Source organism: Wolffia australiana, chromosome 4, assembly GCF_029677425.1.
Source record: "Wolffia australiana isolate 7733 chromosome 4, ASM2967742v1".
Lineage (NCBI taxonomy): Eukaryota > Viridiplantae > Streptophyta > Magnoliopsida > Alismatales > Araceae > Wolffia > Wolffia australiana.
Window position 1 is genome coordinate 18,029,613 of NC_135838.1, and position 13,052 is coordinate 18,042,664.

General features: G+C 44.0%; 1 protein-coding gene across 1 annotated transcript; it reads right to left on the reverse strand.

The window, feature by feature from the left end:
• Nucleotides 1-5,175: 5,175 nt before the first annotated feature.
• On the reverse strand, nt 5,176-7,195 carry LOC144702545 (uncharacterized). Its single transcript, XM_078574595.1, has 4 exons — nt 7,068-7,195; nt 5,716-6,656; nt 5,475-5,601; nt 5,176-5,295 (listed from the first exon to the last, which is right to left on the reverse strand). Exons 2-4 carry the CDS (start codon nt 6,621-6,623, stop codon nt 5,176-5,178), a joined length of 1,155 nt encoding a protein of 384 aa, XP_078430721.1. The 5' UTR covers nt 6,624-6,656; nt 7,068-7,195.
• Between the last annotated feature and the right edge of the window lie 5,857 nt (nt 7,196-13,052).

Here is a 13,052-nt window from a genome sequence, read left to right on the forward strand (position 1 = left end):
GTCATCCTGTCCAATATATAATATGTATAAATTTTCTTATACATAGACGTCAACCATTATCCTTGAGGGTTTAATTTCTAAGAAAAAATATCAGTAGTTCCCATGGAATTTTTTTTATTTACCCTTTAGTATGATGGATCTATTTTAAGACAATTAAAGCTTATATGTTACAGCTCATTACAGATTTTTAAATGAGTCATTGGAGAATAATTCACATATATTCATAGATTAAACCTAATTCACTCATAAATCAAATTTGATGCTAAATTTATTGGAAATAATATACAGTCACCTCAGCTAATTGAATATTTATGCCAATACTTATTTAGCCAGTTCAAAAGAGATATCTAACACAAAATCTAAGGGATTAGCTTACTTTATTAAATATGAATTTATGTGTGCGTTTCTTCAGTGAAACACATCCTTCCAAAATATCATTTCAGTTTTTACTTGTTCTCAAACTAATACTAAAATGAAAAATTATTCAAAGTGCCAAATAAGTTTACTACATCAGCTGCTCATACAAAAATCATCATATACAAGATACCATCACTAGAATGATCTGGCAATTACATCACCAAATAGCTTTTTCCTGATCATCTTCTTGATGTCCTCTATCTGGGATAAAGAAATATACCAAACGATCAATTCCTAAGATTGGGAGTACATGCTTTGACAAAAATTCATGTTTAGGGGGTAAGATTAAAATTATTAAAACCATAAGTTCAATCGGCACTTCCTATCTCTCTAGAAACAGTTTTCTCCCATCTTCACGACCGCTATGCAATGCTCACATGCCATTTGTCCATCAAAGAATCATCTGAGTTTCCTGCCGTGGTGAATCAAGTCCAGTCTGCTCCAACAAATACGAATCTGAGAAAAGGTAAGCATGGCAACCATAATCGTGGGTATGGTGGTTTTAGCAGGGACAACGGGCATGGTTATGGGGATCCAATAGAAATCAAACTAGACGGCCACCACTGAAATGTCAGATATGTTCGTGTACTGGGCATCGGGCTCTGGAGTGCTACGATCGGTTCAACCGTATGTTTGTCCCACAAGACCCACGAGCTAATCAGGTGGCATTCTGAGATACTCGGAGAAATTACAGACGCTCATATTTTCAGTTTGACTCTCCGTCTCACCCATCGCCACAAGCATATAGCCCCGCATCATCGGTCGCAACTTCCTCTCACTGGTACCCCGACAGTGGGCCCACTCATCATGTTGCCACCGATCCTAACCTACCTGTTGACCCATAGGTCTACTCCGACCATGACAAACTCTACATAGGCGACAGCTCAGGTTAGACTATTCACTCAACAGGTCATACCACTCTTCAAACTTCTTCATGCAATTTAACGCTTAAAAACATCTTGCATGTTCCCACTATTAACTAAAATCTTTTATCTGTTCGACAATTTACAATTGATAATCATTTTTTTTAAATTTCATCCTACTCATTACCTCGTTAATGATACCCATCTTCCACAACACTATATTTGTACATCATGTGCTCTCCTCAGAACTCACAAACTTCCCTTCCTCTCAACGCAGACTCAATCCCAGAAACCCCTTCAACTCATTCACTCTGATTCATGGGGTCCTGCTCCCCTCTGCTCTCATTAAAATTTTTTACATATGTTATCTTTATCGATGACTATAGTCGCTTTACCTGGTTTTTTCCGTTAAAGTCCAAAAGTGACATATTTGCCACCTTTCTTCGTTTTCAATCTTTGGTTGAAAGACAATTTTGTCCAAAATTCTCACCTTTCAATCTGATTGGGTTGGTGAATTCCAAGATCTTCCTACGCATCTTCAACAATGTGGCATCCATCATCACGTTTCATGTCCCCACACGCCTCAACAGAACGGGGCACCTGAGAGGATACATAGGCACATCATCGAGACTATGCTTACTCTCCTCAACCAAGCATCTCTACCGCACTAGTACTGGGACGAAGCAGCCAGTACCGCAACCTACTTAATCAACCTTATGCCCTACCTATTTTGGCTCACAAGTCTCTCTTCCAGAGGCTTTTCATCGGTACCCCTGATTTTAATTTCTCAAAACTTTCGATTGTCTTTGTTTTCCCAATTGATGCGCTTATTCAGCCAATAAGCTATCCCCAAGATCAGATTGTTGTTTCTTTACAAGATACAGCTCACATCATCGTGGATACCGCTGTCGTTCCCTAACTTCCGGTATACTTTTTATCTTTCGTGATGTCATCTTTGATGAACAAACTTACCCGTTCCACCACATCTCTTCCTCAACGGCATGTCTACCAACCTCTGCCGGCCCGACAGGTATTCTCGGGCCTTCGCCCCCTCTCATCATGCCTCTACTCGTCTCTCCACCCCCCTGGCTGCCTCATACGCCTCCACTCCCTGGTGACCCCCCCTCATCAGTCCATCCCTCCCCCCCATCCGTTGCAACTCCTCCCCTCTCATCCCCTTCTTCTGCTCCATCATCTGTCTCCACCCCCACGTCAGTAATGACCACACCTCTCTGATCCCACCACGACATCTACGCTCAAACCCAGCCTATCAACCCCAAACCCCATTCTCCTCGCTACTTTAGTGCATCTTCAGTTCCCTCCAAACCCACATCCTTTTATGTGGCAACTCAATAGCTATGCTTGCCGAATATCATGCTCTTCTCTGCAACGGCACCTAGGTCCTCGTCCCTCCTCCACCTTCCACTAGCGTGTTGGGTTGCAAATGGATTTATTGGCTCAAGTTGAATCCAGACAGCTCCCCTCAATGTTATAAAGCTCGGCTGGTCGCTCAAGGCTATCGACATATCCACGGCGTCGACTTCTCTGATACTTTCCGCCTGGTGGTTATAATTACCTCCATTCGTTGTCTCCTTGCTACCCCCATCTCCCAAGGCAGGTGTATTCATCAACTAGACGTCTACGACCTTCAGGAAATGGTCTACATGCGTCAACCTCCAGGTTTTTCTCATCTTCAATTTCCTTCTCACGTTTGTCTTCTTCGTAAACCTCCTTATGGTTTGAAGCAAGCTCCTCGGGCATGGTTTATGAAATCATCGATTATCTTCTTCATCTCGGGTCTACCGGCTCTTGGACTTCATCTCTCTTTTTTAAAATAACCCCTACTTCCTGTCTCTATCTTCTTATTTATGTCGACGATTTCTTGGTCATCGACTCGGATCGCCAGGTGGTAACCACTCTCCTCAGTGCACTTCTTAAAGCTTTTGCCATTCGTGATCTTGGACCGGCACGTCATTTCTTTGGTATTTAGATCCTCCCCCAACCTAAAGGTCTGGTTCTTTCTCAGTCTCATTATCTCTCCACCATCCTTCGTCGTGCCAACATGATCAATTAAAAACCTACCGTCACTCCTACACCACTCTCCTCGTATGAATCGTCCACTGACTCTAGTGATCCCACTCTCTATCGCCAAATTGTTGGATTACTTCAGTACCTTACCCTCACTCGCCCAGACATATGTTATGCCGTCAACAAAGCATGTCAACACATGTATAATCCACATCCTGGGCACTGTAGGCAGTAAACATCTGCTTCGCTATCTCAAAAACACCATCAATCTCGGACTTATCTACTATAAATAATCTAACCCTCTCTTGAGCATTTTTAGAGATGCAGATTGGGCTGGAGATTCTGGCAATAGGCGCTTCACTAGTGGCTACCTTTTTTACCTTGGAAAAAATCTAATTTCCTAGAACTCTAAGAAGCAGGGAATTGTCTCACGCTCAAGCACTGAAGCGGAATATAAGTCAATGGCAAACACAACATCATAATTTATCTTGATAAAATCCCTCATGCAAGAACTGCAAATTCCAATAATCAGAACGCCGATTCTCTGGTGCGACAATCTTGGAGCAACCTACCTCACCCGAAATCCAGTCTTTCATGCCCGCATGAAGCACATGGAAATTGATTTCCACTTTGTTCGCGAACGGGTGGCTACTAATTAACTCCAAGTCATGTTCACCTCCAACAGTAATCAGCAGGCAGACATTCTAACGAAGAGTCTGCCCAAGCAATCTTTTCTCCGCATTCGTCACAAGCTCAATCTCATCCCCTTGATGAGATTGAGAAGCACAAGAAATGATGACGACGCTGAGTCATGCACCCAAAATGTCCATTACGAACCCTGCAGCTTCCAAGACAACGCATCTTCCCAATGCACAGTTAACTAAACCAGAGTTAACTAACCCTGGTTAAGCCTCAAGGCCGTTGTCTTCCTTGCTCTATAAAGAGAACCACTTATGCTTCTCTAAAGCACTCTCTCAAGTTCTCTGAAGAACCTTTTCGTTCAAGTTAACATTGTGCTTCTCTTCTTTGTGAATCAATCTCCTACTTCTACACTCTCGTTGGATCCCTTTTGTTTCAACAGAGAGAAAGAAGAGAGCAAGCGAGAGAGAAAGCAAGAGAGAGACGGAAGAGAGCAAGCGAGAGAGAGAGAGAGAGGAGAGCAAGAGAGAGAGAGAATAAGGGAGAGAGAGAGAGAATAGAGAAAGCGAGAGACAGAGAGAGAGCTAGCGACAGAGAAAAAGAGATAAGAGAGCAATCGAGAGAGAGAGAGAACAAGAGAGAGAGAGAGAAGAGAGCAAGCGAGAGAGAGAGAGAAGAGAACAAGCGAGAGAGAGAGAGAACAAGAGAGAGAGCGAAGAGAGCAAGCGAGAGAGAGAGAACAAGAGAGAGAGAAGAGAGCAAGCGAGCGAGAGAGATCGATTTTACCCGTTTTCTCGAACTGTTCAAATTTCGATCGAACAGTTCGATCACCTTGTCGATATATTTCGATTACCTAAGTCGAACAGATTCGATCTCTAGATCGAACTCGAAATGGTTCATTGTTGGACGGAAAAGTTTCAAACCGTTCTGATCGAATGAGACTTTTGTTCTTTCGAAACTTTCGACCAAATTTCGAACGATCCGATTCGATTTGATACCCGATCCCTATGAAGAGAATCGGTACAATGTCTTCATCAGTCCCAGATGGGAATATGATTAACTTGGTGGAACTTTTGATTCTTTGGGCAAATAACTGTAGTTTTTTGAGATATTCAGAACATTTTCTTGTAGGGAAATTTTAGTGAGAAATATCAACGTCATGTCAACTTTTAGGGAATAAAATTTTGTGAAAGATAAAATCTGCTCACAAGTAAAAAATATACAAACCTCAAAAAAAAATACTTACCCCTTCATAATATTTCAGAATTGGAGAATAATGGTCTAACACAATATATATTTTCTCAAGAAGATTGACGAGCATATCAACTTCATCTCCCAGCAGGTCAACCTGAATCCCACGAGACGAATTAACATTTTTCGCAATTTTAAGTTTCAGAAAAAAAGATGAGATGTTGAGGAAATAATCAGATCACGCAATGATCCTCTTTTAAATGAACCATATCATGAACATATCTCAAAAAATCATTTTCTAAGCAATAATTTTTTTAAAAAAATTACCCATCTAACCTCAGCTTCCGCAGTTCGGAGATTATAGCATCTCCTTATGAAAGCCATCCGATAGACAGACTCAGATCCTCTAAGTGACGAGGCACGTCGAGCAAGACGTTCCAAATGACCTTCGAATTCTTCCAACCTGTAAAAGACTTGATTTGTATATTTTTCTTGTTTAAAAGTAGGAATCATACATATCTTCTACTTTATTAGTTTTTATCTAAAAATTTCTCAAATTTTATGTGGGCGAGACCACCTTGCAAGATTTTCATGGGCCTTCGCAATGGTTGTTTGTTCAAGGTTCACCATACATTGTGAGAAACTGTGGATAAAGCTCGCCATTGACTGCTTACGCTCTTCCCGGTCATCTTCTTTACTCTCCACAACGACGCAAACTCTTTCTTTTTTGTTAGAAGCCTGCTCATCCTTAATATTCAATCCAAGATCTGATCCAAAATCTTGTAGTTGAACCCTGGTCATGGCCATCTGCTGCAGGGCCTTTTCGAGCTTAACTCTTGCTGAGCAAAACACTTCATCATCCGAAGCAAGGGGATCTTCATCCAACATGAATATTGCTGCATCATACTTTGATTCTTCCAAGGCAACTTGACAACTTCTGGCCACGGTGATCTCTTCGTTAACGTGTCTGATGAAGTTTTCAATAAGAATGTGAGTGACTTCCTTTTCAATGCTTCCGAGTAAATGATGTTCATCGCCATCTAGCATATTGAAAACCAAGAGGTTGTCTCCATTGAGATTTTGGTTTGAGCGGAGAGATCTCAGCTCCTCATCCTTAGACTCCAATGCATGACGGAGGTTAATTATCTCCCTCTCCTTGTCAGTAATGGCAATTTTAATCACCTCCATCCGATGGCAGAACCGGTCTCTAGTGGCCTGAAGGTAGTGGACCAGTTCCTCTCGCTCATCGTTGCTGCCAGCTTCCATCTCTTCCTCCATAAGACGAAGGCTCCAATCAATCTGCACAATAGCCAAGCCACATAATCTAGACTTCTCATTTAGGCTATCCAGACTTCCCTCTCTTGCACGGAGAATCCTCTTGTACGATTCCTCCATCGCTGTGCCTATGATTTGCACTATGCTAGATTCACCAATCTTCCTTGCCAATCGCATGCTCGAATTCAGGTCCCCAATCAGATCCTCCATCTAGAAAGCAGGAGTCCCACTCGATCCACCAAACTGCAGTAGACGACGAAAGAAGGATTTCAAATAAGAGATGCACCCATGTTCTGGCAACAAGTGTCGCTGAATTTAATTTTAGGTGATTATTCATTAATAAAAAAGTTATATTAGACCTTGAATCTTGGACTATAAGAATATATACTGATGAAAAGGGTCTTATCCAGGGGGAATACCGATTAAGAATTGACATATTGATGGACACCGATATTAATAGTTAGGATAATAAATGGATGAAGGCGTGACCAAAGGAATGATGAGGGAATGAGGTGGTGGACGGATAAATGAAGGGATATTTATATATGTTGGTAGTGAATGGATGACTGATGAATGGTTTTGATGTGAAGAAAGTCATGAACTAACTGAAGGGATTTTTATTAGACGATCACAATGTGGACGTAAAGAACTCACCTTGGGTCCTTATCTGCCACCAGATCAAACTATTTACTCCTTTGAGATAAACTCATCAACCTCTCCATCGACTTCAGCATTCGATCAACTTCGAAACACCAATGATTCTTGATGGATCTCAGATTTCCTTCTTGCACATGGCCTCTAAAGTATAAGCTCTTTCAAGAGAAGTTTACACCAAGGTCCTGGGATCTATTTATAGATATGGGACATGGTTAGACAGAGGACAAGAGAAATCACCACTCATTCAGCCTCAAACTTTTCGTGAATCGTCGGTGTCGCAGCCAGATCAGCATCGATTTCCCACATCCTCGTTCGGTCCGAAGATTCTGCACTGCTTCTCGCGCGTATCACCACGTCTCGACGTCCGCGTCTAACGATCTTTATTTTTCGTTAGATAGTTCATTTACTCTAAAAATTTCCGCCGCCAGAAATTTCTTTGATTTTCGTTCAATCTCATGTTTGAAGGTTTAATAGGACCAGCAAAAAGAACAAAGACAATGACATCAGTTCCGACAATTGGCGTTTTTCATTGGCGACGCATGATGGATATTGTTACTGGAATTACAACGCATTTATTAAGATTTAAGAACTGAGTTTCATCGTGCTGCCTGGTGTCAAGGGCTTTTGGGTACATTTCTTCTACAATCGCATTTTCGATATTTTCACGTGTGCATTCAACAAAGATGGAGTTCGTTGTAGTGCTTCCCCCGTCCTAAATAGATTCATTGGGGATAAACCAAGTTGATGATAAAAAAATTAAAAAAAACCAAAAAGCACATTCCTGTGTAAAATCTGTTTCTTAACAAATTTGATCACGGGAAGTTCCATTAAAAGTCTGAATACATAATAATATATTATCATTCTAACCACATGTTTAATCTCTTTAAGCTTGCTTATGCTGACTTAATCAATCTTCTGAGGCTGATCTTGTAACTAAATAACTCACTGTGCGGAAAAAAAGGGTTCCTCTAGCGTTTACTCTATGTGAATCATCACCATGAAAATAATTATGAAACTAGTTGCAGACTATTCAAATGAAATTTAGATAAGTGGTCCAATACATATTCCTAGATCCACTCCGATACTTTATTTCTAGATAAAATTATTTCAATAACCATATCTACTAATTAACTTAGGTGTACCTTATTTTTTATTCATGTAGTAATTACTCAGTATGATTATAAAATCCAAATGTTTAAATTCCTATAAAAATATGGATTTCTTTTTTTGTAAACTCATTTTTTTAGGTTCTGTACCTGGGAATCTCTTAAGCTTTCGCTGGCATAGTAGATGGCCATCCTCTTTAGATCATTTTCTGCTAATGATTTCTACGTAAAGCTACAGGTGTTTGATAAACTCAAATTACGGTTAAATTATGTAGTTTTTTTCTTTTGAGTTTAATCAATAAATATACATAGACTGGTACACAAGTAAATATATCTAGATAGTGATGAGTATGGATCATTTCCGTGAGTTATGGTGACAAGGTATATCATTTAATTTGATAGCGAAATGAGGATATATATATATATATATAATAGTAGATAGTGAAATGAGGGAGATCGCTGAGATGAGTAGATCATAATCACCATTTCAGAAGAACTAGGTGAGTACTAATACGAGTCTAGGATAATATGATGTGAACTGAAAGGGTGAAAATGGGGAACATGATGGATGAATACATGAAGAAGAGAGGATCAAGTGAGAAGATGATTAAAAGAAAATATGTACAAAATGTGTAAATTAAGGTTTAGGATTTGATTGAAAATGAGAAAAAGTAGAGATGACTGGGTGAGAGATGATGTGATGACAAAATGACATGTGAAGAAAGAACTATTTAGATCTAACTTAATAATTTGATGGAAACAAAAGAATACAAGACTGGAGGACTTACCTTAGATTCATATATTCTACAAAGACAACATGTTCTTTGTTTCCCCTCTCCAAGAACTCGAGACATCAAAGAACACTAGATGGATCTTCCAACGCTCACTCTCTTTCAATCAGCCTACTAAGGTAAGAAGTTATTTCAAATTTATTCTTTTATGAATATTGGTAGATCATGTAATTGGTCCAATCATATGAATGGATAGAAAGGAAAAATAGGAAGATAACCTTAGAATTTCATCTTGATCAGCCTTCTTGATCATAAAAAACTAATATTATAGATATCAAGCCCTGACTTTAGATGAATCCTAGCAGATAATTTGAATTATAATTTCCTCCCTCCTAATCATTACTGCTGCTGCATCACATCTAGGGTTTCAGATCCTTAAATTTTGTAAAGACTCTCTTATTATTGGCATTTATTTTTTCTTGTCATTCTTCATCTGGAACTTGGAGGGCGCTCCACCCAACCATTGGGCTTCGCGACCTGCAGTGCCGCCGACTAATCAGGTTCAATACGAAAACATTGTGTGATCATCAATTGCTACATGGGACATAAACAGACGAGCCATGCCATATGCATGCACCTCCGACGTGGTGGGGATGAACGTCACATATTTGGAGAAATGATCCACAACAACCAAAATGGCGTCGTGTCACACGGTCAAATCTCGAGCTAGGTCTCTTGCTCGAATCTGATGTGTGCTGGCCTTAGTGCTCACAGCAAAACACTGAGCAGCCTTGATCTCTTGCGGCGTAAGTCTTTGCAATTGCTTAAGATCGCATAGAAGGGATTAGAGGAGATGGTGGGGACGCAGCCCCGTCAGGGAAAAGGGTCATTGCATTCATATCATGAAAGGTTACATCATAGTTTGGACAATTACATGGGGGAAGACGAGGGGTGATACAAACGAACGAGACGTGACGCCTTGCGCCAAGGTAGTGTCGTCTCTCCGCCTCGAAGCCGCCGCTCCGTAGCGCGTCACACACGCCGTCTTCCTACGGAGCGACACACATGGTTGACACGGGGGCGACGCACAACGTCCTCGCGGAGGGAGACGTGAAGAAGCTCGGCTTGAAACCTTCCCCAAGCACGAGGAAGATCAAGGCTATCAACTCGGAGGCCAAGAGAACTGGTGCTCCGATTGCCCAAGTTTGACAAACTATATGAGGTACACACTAATGCTTTTGACTTTGCACTTGGACACTGACAGGTGGCGAGGCTGATGACGGTGATGATGGCTCCGCTATTGACTCGTTGGCGTCGTCTTGATGCTCTCCATCAGTGTGGCTCGTCTGTTTATGTCCCATGTGGCGAAGTACTGGGGTCTTCTACTGGACATCATTAGCAATCGCGATACAAGATTCACGGGTCATTTATGGGAGTCGTTGTTCAAGTACATGGGCTCCAAGCTCAAATTTTCTACGAGCTTCCATCCCCAGACAGATGATAGACAGAACGTGTAAACTCCATGCTTGAAGAGTATCTACGGCATTAAGTTTTGGTCAATCAGGAGAATTGGGTGGAGCTGCTTGATGCAGTGCAATTTGCACACAACATCAGCCAGAGGTTGGCTACAGGCCACTCGCCGTTTGAGATTGCAACGAGAAGACAACCACTAACTCCTCCAGAAGTGGTGAAGAGAAAGGGGAACAGACATTTCCGCGTGGCCTTCTGCTTTGTGTGTGACTATCATGCTCACATTGAGGAAGCCCGCGAGGCACTAGAACATGCTGCTCAGAGAATGAAGAAGTACACCGATCAACGCAAAAGAGACGTAGAGTTCCAAGTCAGTGACCTGGTTATGTTGAAGACCAACACGCAAATGTTGAAGACGAAACAAGCAAAGCAACATCACAAGGGTTTGGTACCCTGCTATGATGGACCTTTCGAGGTGATAGCGAAGATCGGACGGGTTGCCTATCGGCTCGACATTCCTCGTTGGCTGGCGGTCCACCATGTCTTCCATGTGTCAGTTCTAAAGAAATATGTACCAGATCCCGAAGACGTGGTGAGGAACCAGCCCCAGCGTGCACCACCGAACGTGCGGACACATTTTGATCAGGAAGTAGAAGCAGTCCTGGCGAAGAGGAAAATTGACTGGGGAGGATGTCGCGGTTGCTATCACAAGATTGAGTACCTAATAAAGTGGTAGAACAGACTAGCCAAATCAGTAACCTGGGAGCATGACTTCGACTTATGGTAGTTCGAGGACCTACTACGAGCATATGAAGCGGAGCAGCAGGCATCGATGAGGGCATCGACAAGTTCAGGCGATGGGGGCGTGTTAGGCCCCTAACTAGGCGCCATTCCCTCCCTAGAGACCTGTGTGCTTATTGGGAGGCCGTGTCTGCGTTTTAGACTCACGGTATTAAAGGAATGAGTCATTATGGGTAGCGATGCCCAAACCTGATCTTTCAGGCCATCGCCCCTGTATGTGGCGATACACTACAGACGGTGCGTGTGCCTGCCCACGCCCAAGGCGGGATAGATCAGGTGAAGTCCGCGCGTGCTGGGAGCGCAGGCTGATAGGCTTGAGCGCGCGCGCCAAGCACTGTGTTCTAGCACCAAGCGCCACGCGCATTTGCCAACGCTATGCGCGAGCGCCAAGCGCCGCGCGGGAGCGGGAAGTGCTGTGTGCGGGCGCGATCTACAAGTTGGGCGGCGTACCGCGAGTGCAACGCGCGGAGTTGTGCGGGGTGCCACACAACGGCCGCACGGGCAGCACGCGCATTGCATGTGCGGGGCGCGGGGTAGGGAGATATCCCACCAAGAGACTAAGGCATGTGGCGCACTGAGAGCACCGAGGTAGCATAGAGGGCGCGAAGTGCTCCCGCAGGTAGTGCTGGGCGCGCAGCGCCCAACTTGAGGTGCCGAATGCGGCGGCGCCGCAGAGACTGCGCGTGAAGGTGTCATCGCGGGTGCTGGTGGCGTGTGTGATCGTCAAGGTAGGGGTGGCGTGTGTGATGGTCACGCCAGCAGGCGAGCGGTGCCCCGCCCAAGGCACATGTGTAGTGGCAAAGCGGTTGCACGCGTGCAAAGGCGCCGGTCTCGAGGCGAAGAGGCAACACTACCTTGGCGCAAGGCGTCGTGTCTCGTTCGTTTGTATCACCCCTTGTCTTTCCCCATGTAATTGTCCCAACTATGATGTAACCTTTCATGATATGAATGCAATGACCCTTTTCCCTAATGGGGCTGCGTCCCCACCATCTCCTCTAACCCATTCTATGCGATCTTAAACAATTACAAAGACTTCCGCTGTAAGAGATCAAGGTTGCTCAATGTTTTGCTCCAAGCACTAAGGCCGACACACGTCAGATTTGAGCAAGAGACCTAGCTCGGGATTTGACCATGTGACACGATGCCATTTTGGTTATTGTGGAGTGTTTCTCCAAAGATGTGACATTCACCCCACCACGTCGGAGGTGCACACAGATGGCACAGCTCATATATTTTTGTCCCATGTGGCAATTAACGATCACACAATGGTGGCGCCAAGCGCCCATGGGACGAAAGTTCTTTTCGTTTGAAAGAAACCAATCAACTGGGTGCGCGTCGGTTGGAACCCCGAGGGCACCATTAGCCAACCCGTAGGCACCATCATCGCGGACCGAACTGCACACCGCGATGCCCCCCATCGTGCGCACACACGTCTGCTCGCTACTGCCCCAGGAGAAATCCGTGGTTCGCGACCTGGCATGCTGCCCACCAGAGAGCAATGGTTGGCTGGATGGGTTTGGACCCAGACCGCACTCTCCACATTGATGGCACCGTTTGCACGCCGGGTCGCTTGCCAGCCCGATCCCCTTATCGACAACCCCACTGATTTTGGTGGACGGCCATAGGCGCGACTGGCGCACTCGCACTGCGCAGGAGAGTCGAAGAGAAGACGGGTCGGCTGGCTATTACCGACGGGCACCAATGCCCCCCTCTTGCCACTCAGGCCTGCCGAAAGATGCCCACGCTGGTGGCTTGACGGTCGCATGAGCGACCGACACAATCGCATGTGCGTGGTGGCGTTACCAGGAGGATTGGGCGGGCGAGTTCCAAGCATGATTTGAGCCCGCACCCATTTTGGGGAAACTCAGGGAACC